A 27,782-nucleotide genomic window follows, 5' to 3' on the forward strand; every position below is an offset into this window, starting at 1 on the left:
AGCATGCAAAACATACATACGGCCCCTCACATTTCTCTCAGGAGGTTGTGGTTTGTGCCACCTGCCAGTGAAATATACCGCATGGTGGTATCAACTTGGGCCACGCAAATACCAGATTTAAACGTTTAAGGAAATTACGGACGTTTGCACAATATGCGAAGCTTTGCTGATGAGAGAAAGTAGCGCAACAAAACGACGACGCCCATAGAAAGAGAAGCCGAAGACTTGACAGTGCGAAGCTTACCTGACAGACGAACTTGGAGGATACCACAATTTTCCTGATTATTCCAGAACTTCAGATGGTATGGTAGACCGCTTTTTTCATCTTGGAAAGAAAATAAGATAAACGTTATGAAACAGAAAAATCAGTAAACCAAATCAATATTCGCCAATTCAGTAGTCGTAAATATGAGCTTATACGGGTGCATTCGTGTGCTGTTGCAGCTTTTCTGCTTCCTCATTTATTTCAATGACGCATGGGTTGTGGTACTGTTAATTGTCTATTAACTCGAAAGTACGTTGGTGTTGCATGGTAGTGTAGTGTTCCTAGCAACGACATGTTTACTTAAGATGTAAAGGAATGGTGTGTTTATTAGGTATTTCTATATTGGGACCTGCGCGTCGTGACCCAGGTCTACGATGTCGGTTCGACTGGTGGAGGCGGTGTGCCCATTTCTCTTTAAGCCAAAACTCATATGATTGTCCACTTGTGCTTAGCTGGAGAATCTGAAACCATTTTTGAAGTACACCCGATCCGTCGTCTGCGCTGCTCCACACACATACTGCGCAAAACCTAATAAATATAATGACACACGTGCTTGTTTATCCTTTTCTCTGGGAACTGCATTTTGCCCGCTAACAACTTTCCCTAAATGCAAGAAGTGCCTCAATGCATCGGAACTATCTTGAATGTTATAGCTGATTCTATCTACTTTCTACGTTGTCGCCGAACCTTGTGTGGCCACATTGTATACACCAAGTCAATAGTGTAATACTTTCTGGAAAATACGCGAGCACCAGGGATTGCGGTTGAACTTTCGGCGAGTCAAGCATAAATGGCTGATGTGTGTGACAAGTAGATGACACTTTGACGATCAACGCATGTGCAAGTCTATGTCGTTTTGCCTGGGTGTAAGTTGTTTTGTGGGCAATGTTCCCCCACTAATTAGTTTGGCGACTCCCTCCTATTCCACGGTCTGATTCTTGATCATCATAGCAACGTGACGATATTGTTATGTCGTTTCGGTGGAGGAGTGAGACTGGTTATTTTTTAAAAGTGTGCGGAATGTTCAACCAGCTGCATTTTTTCATGATTTATACGGGGCCTCTCAGCTCACATGCACTTAGCGTTAAAGAAAGGCGAATAATTCCTCGGAATAAAAGAATGTGCAGCGTGTTCATCGTCTAGTTTAGAAATCACTAACAATGATGTAACAATTATGGTTGTTTGTTAAGAAATAAAAAATTTTATTCTCTAGCTCTGTTTCAAACTTTTGCTGTATTTCTCACGCGTCAAGCACGAAGTTTGGTATATCTACAAGCTCCAGTAACCTTCGACGTTTCCTGCAGTGTGCACAGACGTGTTCTTTTTTTTCTGCATAATGAAGATGGCTGTTTAAACATGAACACGATTTCCCACACGATTGTAACCCCCTCTAATGGGCTTAGTGGAAGTGTCAGCGCTTTATCTCTATTACGAGGCCCAGGACATTGCATTGCCATGGTGCTGGTACACGATAAGCTGCGGGATCTGGATACATTGAGCCAGAGGTAAGAAATAAATAATGCATATTTGATGATGTAATGATGGCTGTCTTGCAGCAGGGTCAATATAAGTTATAAGAGACACGAACTCATGGTCACATGTTACAGGGAGATGTTTGAAGCAGGGGTATACTTATACACTGTACAGGTAAAGCAAACGGGGCCACTGCAACAAAATGCGGACCGCGCAACACGTCTTCCTTTATTCACTGCTGTACGTCAACAGCTTCAACTACACGACACTAGCTCACACAACCCTCCGGCGGCGAAAACGCCGACTCGGTGTAAGCGATCGAAGACAGGGTGAGAAAAGGAGTGTCGGTGTGTCACATATTCCGGCTATCTAAAGGCACACAGGGGCAGGTTCCACGCCCAAGTACACATATATAACAAAAAAAACTGAAGATAATATAGCAAAATACTGAAACAAACAATGCACCCATTAAGAACAGAAAACTGTAGAATATATGGAGTCCTAGTCGTATGGTTGTGATCGTTTAGTCGTGCTAAATGCTATTCAATGAAATTTAACTTTTTATTTGCTTAGTAGCTAGGAGGGAACACTCGCATAGAAGCTACTGTACGTATCAGTTTGACGGAAGCGGCTGGAACCTTCGGCAGCAATGGACACCTTGACACCAAGGCATGCTTAGGACAGACACTTAGAGCCAAAATCAAGCTGACATAAATTGCTTTACATGCACACATGTATTGGTACAAGAATATTTATATACAGATACTTCCATTGTGCATTAGAAAGATATGGTAATGGCTGACACATCCGCGTGCATTCTGTAGTTCCTGGAAGTGCTGGTACAGCCAGCTTGCGGCAGTAGCCAAAGGACGGCGCTGCTTCTGTACATCACCGCCGCTACACAAGACGGGGTCGCAGGTGTAGGCGGCTGCCGTTGTAGGAGGGTGCCCGGTGAGGGATTACGAGTTTAGCCTGGGCTGGCCGCGGAGGCACACCACAGGGTCCACTGGGACAATTGCCGGTTGCAAGTCCCGGCCACGGGGAACTTAACTGTCTTGGTGCTTTGGGGGACATCGAGCGGTCGTGTCCGGGCTAGAATTTCAGAGCCGCCCACTGCCATCTCTAGAGTAACAGCAGGAGACGCGCCCGCATTTCCCAAATGCCACACCATTCCCTTTTTTTCTTTCTTCTGCTTGCTATTTCGCCACCAGCCTTCTATTTTCTTTTTCACTTCTGGATGCCTAGAAGGACGTTGATGTCTTTTTTTATTGCAACTTCTTTTTATTCTAATTGCCTTGAACGGGTCCCGAGCCACTTTTCATTGAAATCAAGAAATGCATTTGAATATAGATTAATTCAGAAATACTTTACTGGAAGAAGCAGTTCAGTGCATTCAGCAGAAGCAGAGATATTGGAAATAAAAAATCTTCCTTCGCGTGGTCTCGAACCTTCTCAGTGCCTTTCACATTGCGAAGGCTACGGTGGATCAAGGCGTGGCAAACGCCCCGTCTTCTGAACCTCCCATAGCATGCAGTTGAAATTAGATTTTGGGTGTTCACGCAGACGCCAATATTTCCGATTTGCCGCTTACATCGCACCAAACGCCGTTGTGGTTAGGGAGCTGCAGTGCACTCAGCCAGCGGGGTCGTCCTAGCACCTTGCGGCGGCCGCGGTATCTCCCCCTGAGACCCCGCTATGGGGATTTGTTCAATATATTGGAGATTCAGAAATAAAACAGCACTCCTGTGACAAGGCTTTCATCCTCATCAAACCACGCTGTGCAACTTATTGGACACCTGCTTGCGCCATCTATGCAGCATTGTTGAAAATACATCGTTCAAATTCCAGCCGAAACAGTTCCACAATGGCGGCATTCAGCGGCGCGGCGTTTTACGGCAGCTGCCGGAGAAGTAAGCACTGTTTCCCGTATTTCTACCTGCTTTCAGGACATATCTTTGACTTTATATTAAAGTTAATACAACAGCGTACGCGCAGAATGCAAAATTTAAGCTGTTAGCGCGCTTACTTTTTTTTACGCTTCCTTTGATTTCGCGTGTCCAATATGTTGGACGCTAGGACTCAACCCGGTTATTTTGACCGCGCTTTTGTGATGACCTTGGTATGAACAATAGGCGAGCACTGTTGACATTTAGCGGCTTGTGGACGAAATTGAGTCTCTTTCTTTCTTTAGGGGAGCGGCCTCGCGTGTCTGATGAATTAAGCCAATAACTTTTCCTTTTTCAATCCATGGCTAGGACCCACAAGAGACCTGTCGCAGGTGGTCTCGTAAGGGAAAAAAACATATCGATATCCATCTACCAGATATTGTGTGCACGTACAACGTCAACATTGGCGGTGTTGAGAAGTCAGACCGAATGATAAGTTACTACAGGATAAAAGCACGCGTCAACAAGTGGACAATCAGAGCTATCTTTCACCTCTTCGACATTGCCCTCAGCAACTCCTGGGTGCAGTACACGAAGGACATACACTCCCTAAAGAAACCGCGGAAAGAAATACTCAAATATATGTAGTTCCGGCAATCTGTTCCTGAGACTCTTGCGGTTCAAGGGAAGAATCAGGATGAAACGGAGAGTGAGAACGAAGCCGAGTTTCATCCACCATCAAAGCAGGATCGACTGTGTCCTCGAGAACTCCAACGAAAGAGCACTACCCACTGCTCAATGCTGGCAGACACTGCAAATGATGCCCGTTGCAGACTACAGGGCTGCGACATGAAAACAAAGTTCTTTTGCACCAAATGTCCTCTCTTCTTCTGCATCACCAAGGACAAAAAGTGTTTTGAAATTGCCAACAGGAAGTGAACACAAGTGCAAGATTTTTGTTTTGAGCAGAGGAATGCTCTTTTTATGTACTTATTTCATTACTATGCCTTTCAAATTATAAAAATATTTTTGCACACGAGTTTGAGCGCAATATCTGCGGTACGTCATTACGTGCGCGCTCGGTGAAAGAAGACCAGGTAGCATCCCAGTGTTCAATACATTGGACATCGCACTGAGCTGAAACTGTCAGGGCTGTTGCAAAAATATTTAAGACTTTTCCCCTTCATAACCCTACTGACTTATTCTGAAAATATGGCAAAAATCTGTGCACCCAAATGCATCCCGGGTCTCAGGAGGTTCTATGCTGTGTAGCAAACTGCAACTACATGTAACTGTAGTGCGTATGAACAGCTTTAGACCGGGCTGGAGTGCGCGCTCACGCTCATATGACCCAGTCTTGCCGTGCTACGTGGTCTAGACAGGCTTTTTCCTACACCAGCGTAACCGAGGGACAGTAGCCGCACCAAACCTGTCTATTTTGAAGCGTTATTCATAGCTCAATACGAAGCGAACTCTGCCAAGGCGTCCAACGAGGATCCGCCAGGAGTGAGCACGCGCTGTGGAGAGGGCGTGCAGTTTGACCTTAAGAATAAGGTTTATCTCGGGTGCTCCTATCTAAATGCATGTAAAAGGAGAATTAGATTTTCTCGGCAACCACTGCACCAATGTTCACGAGGTTTGTTGCATTTAAGAGAAAGACCTAAAATCTAGTGACTGTTGGTTTCCAATTTTTGATTCAGCTCATCAATTATTGTTAAAAGTTGGCAAAAATCGCAAATTTTCAGAAAAAGAAATTATCAAGTTTACAACTCCGTATCTCCGCAATAAAAATGATATCACAATTATGCGAATTGCATCTCATACTACATCTCAAGAGGACAACATTGATACCTTACATATGAATCTTAAAAAACTTAGTAATGTGTAAACACAGCTTATGCGAAACACTTTTACATGATATAATGAATGCAGTTTACAGAACCGCTATGTCTATTCTTGACGGTGAGTTATTATTTGTAAACTTCGTGCTTCTATTTTTTTTCGAGCTTTCGAAATTTTTATTACACATTGAATAAAATTCAGCCCCTAAATGGAAATTACGCTTCCAACAGTCACTATAATTTTATTTTCTCTCTCGAATGCAGCAAACTACATTAAAGTCGGTCCAGAAGTTATCTCAGAAAAATGTTATTGCGTTTTACATGTATTTGAATGGATCGCGTCGTAGTTGGGCCCGCGCTAAAGCTTCCACTTAAGTTTCGCGTCGTTCAAGACTAGCTGAATATCAAAAACTAAATGAAACGAGCGAGACCCGACGGCTGCGAAGCCGATAAGTAGGGTGGCCAAAGTTTACTTTCTACGTGGGTGACCACGGCAGAGCGTGAGGAGGTGATAATGGACTTCTTCCAGAAGTACGTAATATTTGTCAAAATTAGGACCCAGATGTTCGCTTACATCAGCCTGTTTATTCAACGGCGTCAACAAATATACACTGTAACACTAGTGAGAAGCGCACTGACCTACACACTCTTTTTAATTGATGTCAGGGACTGACCAACATTACCCCCGTATAGGAATATGAATATAGCGCCCGGGAAGAGCGAGGAGGTTTCCGTTGAAAAGGGGCCGTTTGCGAAAATTGTGACATCGCCCTCCGCTTGCGAGCTCCATGAGTCAAGCACGACTGCAAAATTTGGCTGAGATGTTTGCAACAGCGTACGCTATCAGCGCACATAGTTTTTTGACCGAGCCCGAGGGTTGGTTCGGGACCCCTTTAAGCGTCTCCTTGCACCATCATCATCATCATCATCAGCCTGGTTAAGCCCACTGCAGGGAAAATACCTCTCCCATACTTCTCCAACTACCCCTGGCATGTAATAATTGTGGCCATGTTGTCCCTGCAAACTTCCCAATCTCATCCGCCCACCTAACTTTCTGCCGCCCTCTGTTACGCTTCCCTTCCCTTGGAATCCATTCCGTAACTCTCAATGACCATCGGTTATTTTCCCTCCTCATTACGTGTCCTGCCCATGCACCATTTCTTTTTCTTGATATCAACTAAGACATCATTATTTCGCGTTTGTTTCCTTACCCAATCTGCTCTTTTCTTATCACTTAACGTTACACCTATCATTCTTCTTTCCATAGCTCGTTGCATCGTCCTCAATTTAAGTAGAACCCTTTTCGTACGCCTACATGTTTCCTCCCCGTACGTGAGTACTGGTAAGACACAGCTGTTATAAACTTTTCTCTTGAGGGATAATGGCAACCTGCTGTTAATGATCTGAGAATACCTGCCAGACGCACCCCAGCCCATTCTTATTCTTCTGATCATTTCAGTCTCATGATCCGGATCCGCAGTCACTACCTGTCCTAAGAAGATGTATTCCCTTACCACTTCCAATGCCTCACTACCTATCGTAAACTGCTGTTCTCTTCCGAGACTGTTAAACATTACTTTAGTTTTCTGTAGATTAATCTTTAGACCCACCCTTCGGCTTTCCCTCTCCAGGTCAGTGAGCATGCATTGCAGTTGGTCCCCTGAGTTAATAAGGAAGGCAATATCATCAGCGAATCGCAAGTTACTAAGGTATTCTCCATTAACATTTATCCCCAATCCTTCCCAATCCAGGTCTCTGAATACCTCCTGTAAACACGCAGTGAATAGCATTGGAGAGATCGTATCTCCCTGCCTGAAGGCTTTCTTTATTGGGATTTTGTTGCTTTCTTTATTCGGGACTACGGTGGCTGTGGAGCCGCTATAGATATCTTTCAGTATTTTTACATACGGCTCGTTTACACCCTGATACCGCAATGCCTCCATGACTGCTGAGGTTTGGACTGAATCAAACCCTTTCTCGTAATCAATGAAACCTATAGATAAGGGTTGGTTACATTCCGCACATTTTTCTATCATCTTATTGATAGCGTGAATATGGTCTATTGTTGAGTAGCCTTTAAGGAATCCTGCTTGGTCCTTTGGTTGAGAGAAGTCTAAGGTGTTCCTGATTCTATTTGCAATTACCTTAGTAAATACTTTGTAGGCAGTGGACAGTAAGCTGATCGGTGTATAATTTTTCGAGTCTTTGGCGTCCCCTTTCTAATGGATTAGGATTATGTTAGCGTTTTTGCAAGATTCCGGTACACTCGAAGTCATGAGGCACTGCGTATACAGGGTGGCCAGTTTCTATAGAACAACCTGCCCACTATCCTTCAACAAATATGCTGTTACCTGATCCTCCCCAGCTGTCTTTCCCCTTTTCATAGCTCCCAAGGCTTTATTTACTTCTTCCTGCGTTACCTGTGGGATTTCGAATTCCTCTAGACTATTCTCTCTTCCATTATCGTCGTGGGTGCCACTGATACTGTACAAATCTATATAGAACTCCTCAGCCACTTGAACTATCTCATCCATATTAGTAATGATATTGCCGGCTTTGTCTCTTAACGCATACATCTGATTCTTGCCAATTCCTAATTTCTTCTTCACTGCTTTTAGGCTTCCTCCGTTCCTGAGAGCATGTTCAATTCTATCCATATTAAACTTCCTTATGTCAGCTGTCTTGCGCTTGTTGATTAACTTGGAAAGTTCTGCCAGTTCAATTATAGCTTGAAGGTTAGAGGCTCTCATAAATTGGCGTTTCTTGATCAGACCTTTCGTCTCCTGCGATAGCTTATTGGTATCCTGTCTAATGAAGTTACCACCGACTTCTCTTGCACACTCCTTAATGATGCCCATAAGATTGTCGTTCATTGCTTCAACGCTAAGGTCCTCTGCCTGAGTTAAATCCGAATACCTGTCCTGTAGTTTGATCTGGAATTCCTCTATTTTCCCTCTTACCGCTAACTCATTGATCGGCTTCTTATGTACCAGTTTCTTCCGTTCCCTCCTCAGGTCTAGGCTAATTCGAGTTCTTGCCATCCTATGGTCACTACAGCGCACCTTGCTGAGCACGTCCACATCTTGTATGATGCCAGGGTTAGCGCAGAGTATGAAGTCTATTTCATTTGTAGTCTCGCCGTTCGGGCTCCTCCACGTCCACTATCGGCTATTCCGCTTGCGGAAGAAAGTATTCATTATCCGCATATTATTCTGTTCCGCAAACTCTACTAATAACTCTCCCCTGCTATTCCTAGTGCCTATGCCATATTCCCCCACTGCTTTGTCTCCAGCCTGCTTCATGCCTGCCTTGGTATTGAAGTCGCCCATCAGTATAGTGTATTTTGTTTTGACTTTACCCATCGCTAACCATCAGGTGTCTCTTTTTATACGCGAAAACATCACAGGATAAGCATTTCTTTATATCTGTAAACAATGTTTTGTCTTTCCTCTAAAGAAAATGTTCGGGTCGTCTGCCTATATCGCAAATTTTTATGCCGGCAAATGGTACAACGTTTCTGTCGATTTTTTTTTTACTCTAGGACATCAATACTAGGGTACTTTATGTAATCTGCTAACGTTAGTCACATGATCATACTTTCATAAGTTATACCTTGCGTCGTACTTTCTCCAGCTTGAGTAGAGCCACAATGTTTAACCTAATAATTTATTAACTTATGTTATCATGCGAATTCACTCCTGGCCACTTACATATTGTAAATGCCACGATTCGGAAATAGCCAATGATTGTTAGACATTTTCTTGACTTTGCATTAGTGCTTTTCACTTCGAGCATTTTCCCAATAAAACTATTTGAGTGAAGGTGTAAATCTGCTGTTCCAATACGAAAAATGTCTTTCTCACCAGGTTTTCTGCTGACTATCATCGAAGGACCAGCACTGCCATCTTCTAGCCTTGCGTACAGCGTGTGGTGTTCTCTGAAATGACATTGTTGAGGACAAGCAATACAGTTATGCGCGTTTTCCGAAAAGGAACAAGCATTCTTTTTTCATGACAGGCCGAATGATTCAATAATGTACACACACGCAAAAAAAAGAAACGAATACAGAAAAAATGGCTGGTCCTTTGCGTGACAGACCTATCTTCGGAAATAACCATTAACAAATTGTTTTATTTTGTCACTTCAACCCTGAATTGAATAAACGGACATTTCTTGAATGACATATCAAAATGAAACATTCTTTTTACAATGGATGCAACAATTACTTGATAAATTTTGTTGACTGGAATATATTGTTACTCTGACAATCCTGTTCAGCCTAATAAAACGTTTTTATTCAGTTAAATTTGGTACAGTACAACAGTATAGTATGGCTTTGGTATGATACTATACACAGAGTACATCAACTTGTAAGTTATACGCTAAGAACAATTGTACAAACGCTAATACCTAATAGGCTGTTGCATTCGCGGTGACTGTATTACTGCCTCAAGTTTCAGTATCACACGCCGTACTTCAAATAGTAGACCGGGAGCAGCACTTGAATATTCGTTTGTGGATGACATCTGATCATCTGTTATCTGCCATATTTGTCGGTCCTCAGAAACCAAATGTGAGAACCGAAAGCTAATTCAGCTGGTAGAGTTACGTCGTTCCAATTAGAATGAAATTGTTCGCTTTGAAGTACGCATTTCAAAACCAAAGACCTAAGCATAAATATGCGATGTAAAATTACCTTTTTACAAATATGGCGAGTATAAATATAGCGGGGTGCTGTCACTGCTTCGGCGCTTTAGTAGCACTTCTGGACATCGCTATTAAAGCTTAAACTCTATGTGAACCATACACTTATCAAGCATTAAGCATTGAAGCAGGAGCTTCAATGATTGAAAATTTTGCTATGGTGCTGCTAGGGCCGCTACTAGTGCCGCTACAACAGGAGCCCGAAGTCAAATTCGTCTAAAAGAAAGAGAAACGAGCCATACTGTACAGCGTACGAGCAATAAACTAAGAAACTGGCATTAACCTTATAATAGAAACTCGTCACGGTTCGTCCAAGCAAATCGGCCTCGGTCCGAAGGAGCGTGTCAGGTCAGCATCAGCTTTACGTATACCAGAAATGTTGCGTAAAATATTGAAAACTGTTATTAAGGGGGTAGTTTGAGGGCAGTGTCTTTGTTCGCTTCGAAATTCTGTGGCCAAGGAGGTGAAATCAGTCTTCAAAGTTTGTGGATCTACAGAAACACTCTTATCGGTATTTTAGTATCACGCTCAATAGTTTTCATCTCCATAAATATTGTATTAAATATGAGAGGCTGTTTATAAGATCTGAAATTTCAAATGACGTTTTTATTATATTTTTGGCTGTGAAAAAAAACCCCGATCACCTGTAACATAATGTCTAAGGTCCCGTATACAATCCAGTACAGAATATACATTTCTCAGCGAAGCTGTCGAATTAGTTGTCTGCAAGAAAGGTACTTGACCACAGAAACTAAACTTTTTGCTGTTCGTGGCCGCTAGTGGAGCCGATTGTATGTACTCAATTCGCTGAACATGTCCTGAGAAGACAATCTTTCTGACACTAGTGCAGAAAGAAAAGGATACGAGGAACGTAGTTGCGAAATAAGTTGGTGAGGTACGCTGTGTATTTTTAAAAAATGCCTCACCTACACATTAAGATATGAAGACTACTTGGATTTCCAGCGTACTATCGCGGATAATGCAAGAAAATATATCGTCACGTCTAGTTGATCAAGAGGGAGTGGTTTGTGATGGACACAAGAAGAGGACGACAAGTCACATTTTCGATGCCCCGCACTTGTCGCACTCGCAAGCGCATTTATTAAATAAATAAACGCCTTTGGCCAGCGTTCTAGTAGTGGTGAAGGTGTGGGCTAAGACGACGAACGACAAAAATAACCTATGAGCCTTCGTCGCAGTCACCGCCTCCCCGGACTTTCACTTGTCCAATGGAAATTAACATCAATGTAGATGCTTCCACGACAACGCCGGAGTGCCACTCGTCACCTCATAGAGAACGACGCACCTTCGGAGGAAAAGCGGGAGAATATATATATTACCGGCTCACCCACTACAAACAAATCAGCAGGCACAATAAGTGAAACTAAGCAGTGCAGCTCAAGGATGTCTTCTTCTCCATTACTTACTCAGCATTGCTATTGTTCGAAAACCGTCCAAAAACGCTTACTTTATGGTATTTATGTTGTTGAATAATTGAAGAAATGCCCTGATGACTCTGCCGCATAGAGGAAACACGCTGAGCAAACGCTCGCTCAAAGTGAGCAGGTTCCAGGAGAAGCACATAGGGTGTTTTTCTAGTACCACCAATTTTCTAGAAGTTTCCGGAGGCGAAAAGCACAATTCTAACCCTTGATCAAAATTTCTAGATGAGGCGGCCATTACTTACAGCACCAGTTTCATGATAGCAATTTTCAAAGTGCCCGGCGAAATGTATTGACGTTGCAGTTACTTTTTAAATTAAAATGCCATTTTATGAACTGAAGCAGAAAAGTAACTAGAACACCAATGCATTTTGGTGGACACTTCACCATTATTCTCAAACTCCAGAGAATTTCATCCAAATATATATGTGTTGCGAAAATACTAGTTTCAAATGGCACATTAAAATATCAATCGTAAAATAAATAGCCAAGAAAGTAATTGAGCAAATAAAGTCAAAGGTTAGGTGAATTGTACTAACTGCCACCGGTAACTTTTAAGAATTTAGTGCAGCTTAAAGCTAAAACAGACTCTATACTCACTACACATAGACAATCCTTAATCTGTGGAAGTTCGCGAATCCACATGTCTGAAGAAGACAAAGTTGGAAACCCAGTTAGAAGGAATAGCCAAGAATATTGTTATGGAGCGATTGATGCATGGATGAACAAGAGGTTTGGCAGAGCGATGAAGACGATGACGAGGTCGCTTGCACATGGGTCGGATCAGTTATATTCTCTTGCCGTAGCTTTCTTTGTAAATATCTTGTAAATATATCCTTCACCGTCACCTCGCATCCCTCATACTTTGGTGGAAGTGACATCACGCCTTGCAACAGAACTCCGCAGCGGCCGTCGCGTTGGACATGTGTCTGCAATGGCGGAAGAAGCCCGCCACTTCAACGTTCGTGCTGGTGCAACCCTGAGATCCTGGCACGTTCTGCGGTTCGATCTAAGCGGACGTTGAAGAGTGGCTGACGGAGTACGAATGCGTGAGTGCTAACAACCGATGGGACCCTACTCTGATGTTGGCAAATATTATTTTCTACTTGAAAGGCACTGCAAAAGTATGGTTCGATATCCACGAAGCTTACATCAGGAGCTGGGATACCTTCAAAGAAGAACTAGGAGACTTGTTTTGGGGAATCCGTCGGCCAGAAGATCGCCGCGTAAAAAATACTCGTTTCACGTGCGCTGACGCCTACAGAATCTTACGCTTCGCACATTGAAGACATGTCATCGCTATGTCGAAACGCCGATGCTGAGATGCCGGAGGACAACAAGACTGGGCATATCTGAAAGGTATTGCCGACGATGCTTCAACCTTTTAATGGGCAAAAAGTTGTCTCAAGTCGACATCATTACAAAGGAGTGCCGGCGCTTTCAGCAGGCTAAAAGCCGGTGCACTGACCACGTGTTTGCCCATTTTCTCAAAACGGCGCGAACGTCCTCTTGCGAAGACCACGTGGCATGAAAGCCGTGAGTCCCACCAGATCAGTTGACACGGATTGTACGCCGTGCACTTGAGGCCTTCATACCTTCCCCAGTTGACTTCGGTGACTCTAGCTGGATTACGACTCCATCATTCAAGCCATTGTCCGGCAGCGGCTCGCCAACATGGACATTCACTCTGTGTGCAAAATGGCCAGTGCCATACAAACTTCCGGGTGCCCGCCCTCATACTATCGAGAGTAGGGATTCGCTACGTGATCTGGTGAGCCTGCTGCGCGGAGAACCCCTAACGATCAACTGATATCCTTTACTTGTCACCGTATCGGCCACGTCGCCCGTTACTGCGCCACCTGCTGGTCGTCGCCGCCTCGAACGCCGTCTACCCCTTACCGCCATTCGGACGGCAACCGCTTCCCACCTTACACCCAGTCGTATGAGTCCGTCCCCAAAGTCAATGTTCCCACATGGATAAATAGTCCCTCCCCGTCGGCGCGTGATTACCATCCATGCTCGACTTCAAGCCGTCGCCCGTCTTCTCGCTCACCGCATACTCGCCGCTCGTCGGCTCCCTTTAGCTCTGCACGTGTCTATCAGAAAAGGTAAGCAGTGCAGCGTCCAGGGGAGATGCTGCATGGACGACTCCCACCACAAATCCTTTTCTGACGCTGTCGACGAGACGAAGCTTGTTAGACGTTGATTTTGATGGCGTCATTATTTCTGCGCTTATCCACACTGGGGTGCACCTATCTGTGATGAGTGCAGATCTTCATCATCACTTTCATGCAGTGGTCACACCTGCCACCTCCCGCATCCTCCGCGTCGCTGATGGAGGTACTCCTGCCGTTCTTGGGTTGTACATCGTCGGTGTCTGCATTGCTGGTCATCCCACTTCAGTCCAATTTGCCGTCATTGAGAAGTGCCCCGAACCAATTCTTGGGTTAGATATTTTGTCCAGTTATTCTGCCCTAATTGACTGTGTGACCGGTGCTCTTCAGTTTGAGCTGCCCCATCTGCTCGATATTCCAGCTGACATACCACCACGCTTATGCTCTCGCCATCACGTTCGCTTGCCGCCTCAAGCTGCTACATACGTTACTTTGACGTCTTCGCATGATATTCCCAATGGCGACTACGTCTTGTCTCCAATATTCGACGTTCTTTTAACGTGCGATGTCGCCCTTGCTCACAACATTGTTTCCATTGCTCAGAATGTAAGGGCGGTTCCCCTTCCCAACGTGAGCCTATTGACTAAGGTTATCCAACAAGGCATGTCGCCAGCCATAATTTGCGCGTTTGATCCCTGCAAAATTGAACACTTTGGATGCAGATGCTTCGCCACCTTTTTGCTCCGCCAACTTCGCTCCTTGGCATCTCGACATCAATAAGATGATCGCTGCCGATCTGACCCAGACAGAAGCTCAAGATCTCTACCGCGTTTTGGCGTCCTATCATAACATCTTTGATTTTGACGGCCGCCCTCTAGGCCGAACATCTGCCGTGACTCATCAAACCAAAATTGGTGACGATAACCCTATACACCAGCATCCATATCGTGTATATCATCATAATCGTCAAGTCATCCAGAACGAGGTCCGCAAAATGACTACAAAAGACATAATTGAACCTTCGTTTACCCCGTGGGCCTTCCCTGTCGTCCTCGTGAAAAAGAAGGACGGCAGCTCGCGTTTGTGCGTTGATTATCGGAGTTTGAACAAAGTCACCCATAAAGACGTCTATCCTTCGCGGGTTGATCACGCCCTCAACTGCCTTCATGGAGCCCAATATTTTTCGTCCATCGACCTTCGCTCCGGCTGTTGGCAGATTTCAGTCAACCCTATGGACCGCGATAAAACTTAATTGCGTCAGATGGATCGTACCAATTCAAGGTCATGCCGTTAAGACTGTGTAATACCCTAGGAACTTTCGAACGTATGATGTATTTTCTGCAGTGAGGATACAAGTGGTGCATCTCTTAAGGCTATTTAGACGATCTCTGTCTACTCGCCTACGTTTGAGAGCCACCTCACCCGTTTATCGGCCGTTCGTGTCGTCTTCCGCCGAGCCAATCTTCAACTGAACTTGGCCAAGTGTCATTTCAGCCGATGCTCGGTCACCTTGTCAGTGCTGCCGGTGTTCAACCAGACAGCGGCAAGGTGCGAGCAGTGCAATACTTTTCTGCGCCGTCTTTAACCAAAGAAGTCCGGAGTTTCGTAGGATTATGTTCCTACTTTTGCCGATTTGCACGGAACTTCGCGGACATCGCTTTCCCTTTCATTCAACTCTTCAAGAAGGACGTTCCTTTCGTGTGGGGATCCGAACAAGCAGGTTAGTTTTCTGCCCTCATCCGTCTACTGACTACACCACCAATACTGGCCCATTTCGACCCCTCATCGCCTACAGGACTTCGCCCTGATGCCAGTGGTCGTGGAATTAGGGCTGTCCTTGGCCAAAAACATCACGGCAAGGAACGTGTCATCCCCTACGCCAGTCGCCTTCTTTCATCGTCCGAACGGAGGTTTTTCATCGTCGAACGTAAGTCCCGGGTTTTAGTGTAGACTGTCACCAAGTTTACACCTTACTTGTTTGGTCGAACCTTTTCTGTGATTACAGACGCATCGTGTCTCTGCTGGCTCTCGTCGCTCAAGGATTCATCTGGACATCTCGGCCGCTGCGCACTACGGCTCCAAGAATACTCGTTTGTTGTGCATTAGAAATCTGGACAATTGCAGCAAGGCGCAGACTGCTTGTCACATCACCCTGTTGATGCTCCCGACCTCATCGACCCTGAAACGACGCCTGCGTGCTCTCCATCCTTGCGTCGGATGATGTCCGCACTGAACAGCGACGAGATACCTCTTTACAGCTCATTATCAACCGTCTAACCGCTCCATCACCAAACTATTCTGTTTGCCTGTTTCAACTACATGACAACGTTCTGTATCGTCGTAATATCAGCTCAGATGACCCAGAGCTTCTGCTTATCCTACCTCGCCATCTATGCTCCAGCGTTTTTCACCAGTTTCACGACGTACCAACTGCCGGTTTCCTAGGTCTCTCGTGTACATACGCCCGTGTCCGGCGACAGTTTTTAAAGCGAAAGCTTTACTAACCGCGTCGAGCCGAGTTTCGTCGTCGACAGCAATGTGATCTTCATTTGACCAAAGCTGGGCCATAAGCGCACCGCGCCGAGCTCCGCAGCCGCAGCCGGCTTGGCGCAAGCGTTCTCCGCAGCTGGGTCCCCGCCTGACCAGGTGACTCGCCGCGCTCCTCTTAGTACGAGCTTGGTCATTGATGAGAGCGAGACTTGAGACGGCAGTCTTCTCTGAGCGTTGCGCGCGAGTGGGAGGACTTGAGCCATCGTACGCAAGCAGCGTCGAACCACACCGCGGATATTGCCCGGTGCGCTGCTTCATTGGAGAAGGCCCGGAATGCAACAGGCGTCGCACCGTCGAGATCAACGTAGCGACCGCGTTTGCGCCCTCTCCGTTTGTACTTCGTCACTGCGCATAATGGCGGCGTCTCTTTGCATGTCTAGCACTTGCGCTTTTCCTGTGGCACAACAGGCGTTGCACCGTCGAACGATGCGTGTCTACTCAAGCCTAATCACAGTCATGTCTAGCCACAAACCTAGGCACAGTGGTCATACCTGGCTTAACGGGGATTGTATGCCTAAATATAATAATTACAGCTAAATCAACGGTTAAGCAAGTAAAACCAAGACTTAACCGGACTAAACCAAACCTTCACTTTCTGAATCCAGGGTTAGCTGTGCTAAGCCGTAGCCAATATTTCTGGTATGGCATGTGCCGTTCTGTGCGCCTCTACGTTGCTGCTTGTGAATGCTGCCAACGTTGGAAGCGACATTCAGCGCTGCCCTTAGGCCAGCTAAAACCGATTGATATCCATGCAGAGCCGTTATTCCGCGTCGGCGTGGACCTTGTAGACTCTTTCCCTGCATCTATCTCGGGAAATAAATGGGTTGCGGTTGCGACAGATTACGCCACGCACTCCGCAATCACCTGTGCATTGCAGACGAGCTGTTCCACAGACGTCCCTGACGTTCTCCTACACGACGTAATTATATATCACCGCGCCCCTCGACAGGTCCTCACCGATCGCGGGAGGTACTTCCTCTCACGAGTGGTAGACGACCTCCTTCGTGCCTGCTCCACTGAACATAAGCTCACCACAGCTTAACCTCCACAGATGAAGGACTGACCTAGTGCCTGAACCAAACAATAACTGAGGTGTTGGCCCATGTATGTTTCACCTGATCACCTTGACTGGCATAGCACCCTACCATTTGTTACGTTCGCGTACAGTTCATCAGGGCTTGACACCGCTGGATATTCCCGTTTAACACCCATTCGAGGCTCTCCTGCCTCCGGCTCCTCATTCGCCTACTCAATACGCCAACGACGTCGTTGGTGGAGTCAGTGAAGCTCGCCAACTTGCCCACGACCGACTCTGCGCTTTGCAAGACTCCCAAAAGTCCTGTTACAATTGCCGACACACAAGTGTGCACTTCATTCCTGGCTCTCTGGTCCTACGGAGCGATTGATGAATGGATGAACACGAGGTTTGGAAGATCTATGAAGACGATGATGAGTTCGGTTGCACGTGGGGCGGATCAGACATCTTTTTCCCTAGCTTTCGTTCTAAATATTTTTTAAATATATCCTTCGTCTGCATTTCGCCTCCGTAACGATATTTATAATTTCATCATCGGTAAGGAAAACATCGACCCTGTGTACGGCATCATTCAGCAGCGCTGCATTTATGAGACACTCAAAATGCCGGTTAAGGGGCCGTCAAAGTTCGGCGCCTTAACCAACGTTACAAGGGAGGCGAGCGTCGATATGGGCCCGTAGTTTGATTTGACGGCGCCGATAAGCCAAATCGTCCGCGAAGAGCTGCTTTGCCCTGATGAAATGGCGCGATATAGTACACCCATCTCGTGTGCCTATTTTGTGCACTAGACTGCGTCCTGACAATCTCCGCCGGTGAAACACGAAGCGGTCCACTCTGCGAACAAGGACGCGGCAGAGCTGTCCAGCGCACCACTGTGGAACTTTTTTGCGGGTTTGTGTATGATCTACGCTCCCAGTCCAGTTGTTCTTCCCAACATACACCAGTTTGTTATGGCTCATAGCTCGACGGCGCGAATTGTTTCCCACGTAACGACATGCCTAAAAGCTAGAAGGACCTGCGTGGGCACCATGCTCGTCCGATGTGTTACCACGGCAGTGGGTCTGGTCATGTTCGCTCAAATCCAACCTCCGACACCCAACTCAGTATCGTCGACAACCTGCATTTTCTCGGTACTGAAACCAGCCCTGGGTTCGCTCTTTCTGGCGTACATGCCTCTGGGAAATGCATTCTAACCAGGAAGCTTACGGAACGCTTCAGCCTCCTTCGAAAGGAGTCTGACGCGGCTGTCCTCTTCTCGCAAGCGCCGTTCTTCATTACCACGGTGTCATTCGGGATCACCCTCTTCCGGACATCTAGCCATAGCGGCAGATGGGAGTGAGGTTGCTAAAAACTTGGTGCCGAGAGATATGCCTCCTCGCCAATGTATTGAAGCGCAACTAGATGCGCAACCGAAATGAAATATTTTTGCTTGAACTGCAAATGAATCGGAAGGTTACGATTTTTTAAATCCATAGATGAAACCGAAAAGGCAAGTATGAGACTTTTAGTTTCCTCTGAACAGCCTGCACTGCAGCTTTCAGTCTCTGTATTGCCTGTATCACTGAACTTTGCTGCCTCATTAGTGAAGGCACGCGAGCTTCCCGTGATTTTAGAAGCGTCAACAGTGCTATTTTACTATTTTCAACATGTCGCCGTTGGCAGGCAGGCAGGCCGGCGGGCAGGCAGGCACATTATTAATAAATGCATGAGTGATTGAAATTATGACCGGGAAATAGCTTCCCATAAGGAAGAGCTTTCTAGCTGGCAGGTCACTTTTGGTCACACAGGTATTTAAACTACAGTAAGTCCGAAATGAATGGCTTATGGGTTTGAGGTGTGCTTAAACAAAAAAAAATTTTAAGCGGAGGTTTCTCTGCTGACTATCCAGGATACGGGCCGAAATATTTATATTGACGTATTGTTATAAATTCTGCCTGCCATAAACTCGGGGTTCTTTCGAAGGAATGCGAGAAAGAAAAGGAAATTGGACAAGGCAAGTTAAAAGTACGCGGACAAAATTTCTCTCAAGAATACTCAATGGACGAGTCTTGGGATTTCTTTCTATGCTATAGCTCGCCTTGTGGCCTTGTCCATTGCTAGAAGCTTGCGGGACCGATGGTTGCCGGTAACCTGAATAATATCTTGAGTCAGTGCTACGTAAAGATGGTGCACGCCCGCACAACATGGGAGAGTCGACTTGCCTTCCGGTACTGCATCTGAAAAACGATTTCTCAATGTTTCTGATTATCTAATGACTCTTCCATTTTAAATTGATAGCCAGCCTTGAAACTGTCACAGTCGTGGCCTTTTTCTTCAGTAACTTTTTCACTGCCTTCTTTAGTACCTTTGCATTTCTAGAGAATTGTTGTTCCTACTATAGTGTCACATAAAGATATTCGTGGTCATAATCTTCTCTCTCATTTGATATGAGCTCCGATGCGGACTGTGTGATTAACGTAGATCTAAACGCGAGATAGGAGCCTTGGTTGGTGATATGGTTCTGTTTAACTCGCTTTGGTGCTGACGTTGGCTGAAACTGAATGTTGACACATAAAATATTGCCAGCCAGAACACCTGTGTTTTGCCTAATGAAACACGAAATCGCGACAACAATAATGTGGTCTTATTATTCCCTAAAGTGCCAAGGAATGTTTAGCGGAACAAGGCCTGGTGCTCAATGACCTCTGTGATTTTCTTTATATTTCTATACATTACCTATGCAATTCGTGGACAGCTAAGTGTTTGCCATAAGGCGTTCTGGTTTCTATATTACCGAATTTCAACAGATAAATGCACTCATCGACCGATAGTGTCGAAGAGTGCATCTCTGTACTGTGTAATAAAAATTAACCACGATATAAAATCTGTAACTGTAATTGCGACAAATAGGCATCTCTAAATCGCACATAGATCTTCATTTTAGCGGCCTATTTGACTCTCTTAAACCTGAATTTGTATTATCGATTCCCGGAGCTTCAGGTATATGCCACTGGATTTATTCCATATATTTTTGCGAAGCCTTCAAAATTGGCATGTGTTTGTGACACAAGAGGTATAAAATGCCTAAATATACTTGCATAATTATGCGCAGGAATGAGCTGAGCATAAACCTGTGATCAGCACGGTTTGCTTGACGGACATCATACATCGACATGCCTCTCGCGAAACCGCAGAGTGAGCGTCCAATAAAATTTCACGCATTGTATTTAGTTGCAAAACCTTTATTGGATCGCGTCACTAGCGCTTCGATTCAAATAGATTTCAACACCTGCGTTGGATCTGCATAATTTTTTTCGCATATTTTCGTGGCCTTAAGACACACATACCTACTTTGAAAAATTCTTTTCCTGCAGCTAAGCAGCACCATCGAGTTTCTACACAAATAAGTTGATACTGTTATCTCAGAAACATTTTTCGGTTTTGCAAATGAACGGGAGCCGGTCTGATCCGATTTTGAAGCACCATTTTATTGCTCCGGAAGAACGGAACTGTTTTTCAGAACTGGAAGTAAAACTGGAACGAAGCATGTCGGTTCGACACTGTGCTCCTCATGATTTTATGCTAAAGACGAAGGTTAACGCTTTTACTTATGGTGCCCCAATAACTGCCCTGGTAGACAGTGGTGCGACTCTTTCGCTGTTGAGCTTAGAATTCATAAGAAAAAGTGGGAGGCAGCGTCAATGTTTCATTATGTGAGTGATGATTCATTGTAGCGAATTGCTGTAGACGCATGCTTGAGTTGTTTGCACTTAACACCGAATTCACGACTTCTCCGTGCACGCATCACGTCATTTTAGGCATCGACGTTTTGAAAGTTTGTGTTGCTACAGGGGATTACCAGTGTGAGGTGTTAGCAGTAAGCGGTCTACTGTCCTATTTTGTACGAAAATTCTTACAGTAAGCAAAGTTCCTTCTGCACGCTTGGATATGCTGTAGTGCCAGCCCTATTCGTGGCGCTGGTTCCACCAACTTGAACTCGTACCCTACACGACACATTTTGCGCCACAGTGGAGCTCATTTGTTCGTTCCGAGCTAGTAAGAGTGTTGTGAACTTGTGTTTCTTGGTGTCTGTAACAAGAAGGCACGCAGGATTGTAAACTGCTAATTGCTCTACCGGACCCGCGGTGCATCCAAACGACTCGAAACATGCCATTTTCCTAGAATATGCATCTAATTAGCGGCTGTGGTTAGAGATGATGGGGCCGAACCAGTAACTCCTCGCCCTGAACACTCCCACATTTTTCGCAGTTAGCAAGTCGCTCGGCACTAGAGATCTCCATGTCTTGTTAGATGCTATAGAGAAGCACATGCCACTATTTGACTTCTCTCGTGACGCCAAATCGACAGCCATCCCCGCGTCTCCAGCGTCGCCACTAGAGCGCATCATCAGTGAGCTATTTTACGAAATGCTCAAAATAGGTGTCATTCAGGAATCGCGCAATCATTGGGCAGCTCAGGTAATACTAGCAAGAAACATAGAGCGTGTAGATCCTGCGACGACTATCGCCGCCTAAATTCATTAACTAAAGAGGATGTTTACCATCTTCCGCGAATTGATCATGCCATCAATTTTCTTTAAATGACCTCGAGCTTTTCATTGGTCAACCTGCGCTTGGATTACTGGGAAATTCTGATGCACCCAGGATAAAAAAACCAAACGGAATTCGTTGCTCTAGATGTCCCTTTGAATACGCCACTTGGGTTGCGCAATGTCCTTGCAACGTCTGAGCGACATATGAGCACATTCCCGCGCAGCCTAATGCGGGAAATTTGCATGTGCTACATTGACGACGTTGTAATCTTTAGCTGAACGTTTAGTAGGCGTAATCAGCGTCTCGATGTTGTGTTGACATTTCTTAAGAAAGCTGGCGTCGTGCTGAATTCGAGTAAGTGCTTCTTTGGAGAACGGCAAACACAAGCGTTTTGTCACTTTGTGGATAAAGATGGCACATCCACAGAAAGGTACAGCTCCTGAAGAACTCAAAGCGCCAAGATCTCTTAAAGAGCTCTGTAGGTAGGATTTTATTCCTACTTGCGCCGTTCCATTCTGGGATTTGCCGGTATCGCGTATTCTTTTACATATCTGCTAAACATGGACATTCCATTGAGCTAGAACCCACAGTGAGGCACGCTTTTTTGCCAGTTCGAGTTTTAGTTCACATCTCAACCTATTCTCGGGCGCTTCAATCTTCCAGCACCAACAGAAGTTCACACTAACACGAGTGGCTTCGCCATCGTTGCCGTTTTCGTCCAACGTTACGGTAACAAGCTAAACGTTATCGCTATGCTATAGTTGCTCCTTGAGTGAGCATGAACGTAATTACACTGTGGCGGAACCAAAATGCCTGGCTGCCGCATTCGCATTTCAGCGGTTCTGTTACCGCTAGCACGGACGCCCTTCAGCACCCTTGAACCCGGCGATAGGCTGAGGATGTACGAAGTTTCTGAAAGTCAGCGTGCATATATGTAAACAAAAATCAGTTTCAACAATTCGATAGCAGTCCTGAACACCGAATGCCATCATTCCCGAGCGAATTATGAAGCTAGTCCCCGGTACATATTCACATTGCAATTGCTTAATACGGACAAGCGTAAAAATAAAGTGGTACTCAGAGAACTGAATTAAAAGGGCACATTAGTGAGCCTTGAAGTACACATTTTAATCTGTAGGAGGTGCAGCAACCAGTTAAAAAAACAAAGAAAAGAAAACAGGACAAACTCACTTAGGACTATGGCTGATTAAGTCATCGCAATCCTAAATGCAATGTATAGTTCTTGAAGGAAGGTATTAGGCCCTCAATTTTTTTTTTCGCCGAAAGGAAAAATAATCCGCAGAACCCATCTCACGATGACGGTGGACCGTAATGCGTTTATCATTAAATCACTGTATTAGCGCAACGCATTGGCGCCGTCGAAATGAGTTGTTTAGGAGGTGTGTACTGCACGGGACTCCTCTTTCGCGTTTCCAAATGAACACGGGGGCCATCTAGCAGAGCCACGGCAAAACCTGCGCATGGCGTCCGAAGTGCATGGCACGCCGATGTGTGCGAAAGCGGAAAAACGGCTAATGCGCCAACCCGGCTCCTCTCTCACGTTTCTTTCTGGGCGCACGGTGCCATCTGGTGGTGCTGCCGAGAAGCCCTCGCCTGGTCTCTGAGACAAGAAGCTAGGCACGACGGTGCCTGCGAACACTGAGAATTCTATCCTTGCTTGCCGCACGCCCAGTGGCACATATTCATTTACCAAAGTCAGCGATGTGTTCAGCCAAGAGGGGCACACACCCAGCGCATTCATGGCGCAGCGCGCTAAAGCGTTGGCGTGAAAGACATTGATTGAAAGGCGGCACGTACCACTGCATGAATAAAATCAGGAACTCATTTTATTCAAATAATCGTCCAAATGAAATATTTATATGAACGTATCGAATTTTGTATTGATTGGCATTTTGTATTGTAAGGTGCTTATTCTTATTGCCATTTTAGAGTGTATTATGAAGACTGGTTGCAACCTGAGCGGCGCGATTTAACAATTAAGAGGAACTCTATTGTGATCTATGTGTGTGTATTCGTCACCGCGAATCTAGAAGCTCAATTATCTCCTAGAGGGACCTTATAAGGCCGATGATGCGTCATTTAACCATGGATCATTGTAATGCCGAACATGCCTTAATAACTGACAGCAGCTTTCTCAGAAATGACAGGCTCACTCAGGGTATTGACATGAGGCCCGCTATCTATAGGTCGATAAATACCAAAATTTGTCGCCGGGCTCTGAACTCTTTCTTCTCTTCGCCTACGGGAAAAAGAACGGGCCGCAAACCCGATTGCCCACTTCTCGCAAATAGTAGTCGCTGTAGTCTCTGACAACCTCGGCACCTATCGGTGACTATAGGGGTTAAACAATAAGAGGTAGGGTCAGTGTAAGTGCACATGGACAGGGGTGTGTCGAAATGCGAGAGTCTCAAGCAGTGAAAGGGCAAGATCGGCTAGGCAATCCGCTCTTGCAGCGAGAGGAACCTAAATCCACCCTTTCCGCACCGTACTGTTATTTTGTTTTTCGCACTGCCTCGATAACCGCAGGACGGAGCACTCTTGACAGTCTGAACTGTAACCACGCAGTGGTTGAACGGTGAGAATCCGTACTGTGTACGTCCTAGCACTGTCCGGAGCTCCAACACCCAGCAAGGCGAAGAAGTGTGAGGGCCAGCTAAAGCTCCTCGCACTCTCTGTAGGCATATATAGCTCACCCGTAAATACAATTCATCGCACTTTGCTTTTTGAGAATTTGCAGTCTACTATTTCACCGCCGCCAAACTACATCGCAGGGACATTGTCCTTCAACACAACTGGAAGGGAATCATCCCTGCCCTTATTAAAAAATGTGAAGAATTTGCACAGTGGGTCTTGATTACTGATGCTAGAAAGAAGTATACTTACTCTTTATCACCGTCCTTGAAGTACTGCTTAAATGTGTAGTTCATTTCAGCGAGACTGACTTTTACGGTGTAGACGCAGCTATGATTTTGGTATTCATATGTTCGCTGTGTCAGCCACGTTCTTTCATTAGTGCCCAATGCCTGGAGAGAAAACAGTCATCATAAATTATTAATTTCAATAAAGAAAGCTCTTAATCTCTCAAGTGGTTTTCTTCACTCCTGCAGACGTCTTTGATTGCTCTTATGGTATAAGAGAAAAGTTGATGGGCTTCTTAGGAAAGCGGTTATAGTGACCATAACGCTTAAGTGATGCGGTCAAGCTAGAACGACATGGGCGGGTTTAATTTTCAACTGATTTGTACTTCCAGAAGTGATCTATTTGCATGGACAAAATAAAACAGACTACCAATTACCACAACTGCATACCAGCACTGCCGAGGGAGACCATTTCCCTTCCACTCACAACCACAGACGGGGCTGACAGAACTTGCACCTGCTTTTGCGATGAAACTCACTGTCACAGTTTCCCGCGCATTTTTATCCGCATTTCTGTACAGACCGGGACATTCCTTATGCAACAGTTTACTCCCACATTAATCACAGTGCTTTGATACATGCCTATCCCGATATCGGTTCAATGTTTTCTATGCTCCCTTAATCTGTCGTTTAGGCATATCCCATTTCGCCTATGTATAATTTACCGCACGAAAACGGACAGCGATAAGCGACACCTTGTACGCCGTGCAAGAAATGAGATTTGTGTTCTTCGTACAACCTCAGTGCCTCTTTACAAATGAACCTGTAGCTTTAGAAATTCTTGACAATTTTTTGGCAGCAGAAAGTATCATATCAGCTTGCACCATAAGGGCCACTATTTTTTCAACCCACGCGAAGAACTGTTTACTGCATTACTACGTTGACGCTTTGTGCGAGGTCCGTCGCAAACGTCGTGCTAAACACAGGGCTAAACTAAGAAAAAAAAATTGTTGTGCGGCTTGCTCTTAGCCGCCCGTCTTTTCTAACAATATGTGAGACGTGGCAATTTCCTCGCACCTGTTCGCAAAAGTCCTAGCGTGAGATCTGGGGTGCTATAACGTAAAGTTATTCCATTCGTATTTTATTCCTATCACCTGGCTTCAACTTTATGTAACCGGTCGTGCAAGCACGGGCGGTGAACCACAAGGTCATTTCAGTGCCAAAAAACGTGCACTCGCCAAGAATAGAAGAAAAATAAATAACAGACGTTTTGGGCCCCATGCGGGTCCTTTCATCACAATGAAGATATAAGCATAGGCATAGGTCATTTTACCAGCCCAATGAAACGCTCTCATTGTATTTAGGAGGCAATTTTGCTTAGCTTCCAAGCGGCACTGCCTAGCATGACAGGTCTTCCTGCTCTGATTCGCTGACGAGAGACGAGAAGCGCACTTAAGGGGAGAGGTTTATGGTGGGACCCCCCAAGCTAGGATGGTAAAAAAAGTAACGGGGTGAGGAGAGCGATGCTTGCGGCTCCGATTCGTCTGCCTACCCTTGCTTAGCTCACGACGGCTCGTCGATGACTGCGGCGGCGTGCAACTGAGCGTTAAAATTGCGCCAAAAAACGCTCAGCGAAAAAGATTTGGCAGAGCGATGTCGTATGAGTGTTCGAGGCTATTACACAGACAGCCGCTTAATTTTTTTATTATACGCAAATAAATTAATTCTCGTCGGTAAGTGATAGGGAGACAGCTATTTTTCTTTCCTTTCGGAACGGCCTCCCCCCCTCCCCCGGTTATCGGCTAGGCACAAAAAGAAAGAAAAAAACAACCTTAGTTCTCGTCGGTAGATAATGACATCTTTATTATGCATTCGTCACTTTGACATGGTAAGTTCCTTCGATTTTTGACACCGCGCGTCAGACATGCGAAGTAGCCGTCGTAGCCGAAAATGTTTTGACCATTTGTGGAAGAATAATCGTGAAAAAGGCGTAGGGCGTTTTGCGTTTGTTCGGCCTACTCAAGCATAATCACTGTATATACGTCATGTTGGTATAGAGAGTCTTCGTGGTTTCCTGGGCGTCTTGTGATGAACAGGTGAAGTTGGCGTAGCCCCCACAAATTTTCACAAATCACGGAGCGGTAACGAATAAAATGAAATAGACACAGGTTGGAATTGATTGGTTTTATAGCGGCTCTGCTCTACGTTGTGAACTCCGAACCAGTTGATTTATGGTTGTTATCAAACGATGGTTCACGTTACAAACACACACTCACTCACTCACTCACTCACTCACTCACTCACGCACTCACGCACTCACGCACTCACGCACTCACGCACTCACGCACTCACGCACTCACGCACTCACGCACTCACGCACTCACGCACTCACGCACTCACGCAGCCATACGCACCACGCACACATCTATACATGAGAGAAGCATACAAGAGACAAGGTGTTCTGCCGAACGCTCTGCTTTGCTTCTGCGCTTCTGCGTCCTATGTTACTTTCGGCTTGCCGGCGCAAACTTGTGCCCTCCATTCTCTACACTCTGCTAAGCTGTAAGTTTTCAGCGTGCTTTGAAAACATGCTACTTAGCACGGGGAGTCGACCGGTCCAGGCGGTCCGTCGTTGGTGAGCGTTTAATCGCGCAAACAACTCCTTTGACGCGTGACACCGACTGTTAAGCGATGGTGGCAGGTCTCGCAGACAAGTATCACGTCGAATTTGCTTGCTAATGCCTGTTACAAGATCCTGCACATGAGCAGTCACTTCCAGCACTGACACGCAGTGCGCCGCGCTACTCGATCGTCGCGTGCGTCTTCACAGTATTGCCGCTGACGAATTAAGGTTCGCTGATTCACTCGAATGGAGCAAGCTCGACAAAATTCCGGCTGCTGTCGAGTCGTCTCTGTCGGAAGCTTCAACAGAGGGCAATTCGTGGCATTGCGCTGAGAAGACATGATTCAGGGAAGTAGTGCCTGCTATGGGTCAGAGGGTAAAGTGCAGATACGAGCATTTTAGGGCTTGAAACATACAGCTGTGTCAACACCTTAACT

General features: G+C 45.6%; 1 protein-coding gene across 4 annotated transcripts in view; it reads right to left on the reverse strand.

The window, feature by feature from the left end:
• LOC142578068 (uncharacterized) overlaps positions 1-27,782 on the reverse strand; it is an 85,812-nt gene that overhangs the window by 9,873 nt on the left and 48,157 nt on the right. For all 4 annotated transcript variants that reach the window (XM_075687484.1, XM_075687482.1, XM_075687485.1 and 1 more), the window contains 3 exons: positions 24,748-24,887; positions 9,329-9,402; positions 245-325 (listed from right to left, as the gene is read on the reverse strand). In XM_075687484.1, coding sequence (XP_075543599.1) covers positions 245-325; positions 9,329-9,402; positions 24,748-24,887 — 295 coding nt within the window. The remainder of the gene's footprint in view (positions 1-244; positions 326-9,328; positions 9,403-24,747; positions 24,888-27,782) is intronic.

Source organism: Dermacentor variabilis, chromosome 4, assembly GCF_050947875.1.
Source record: "Dermacentor variabilis isolate Ectoservices chromosome 4, ASM5094787v1, whole genome shotgun sequence".
In the NCBI taxonomy this organism is placed as follows: Eukaryota; Metazoa; Arthropoda; class Arachnida; order Ixodida; family Ixodidae; genus Dermacentor; species Dermacentor variabilis.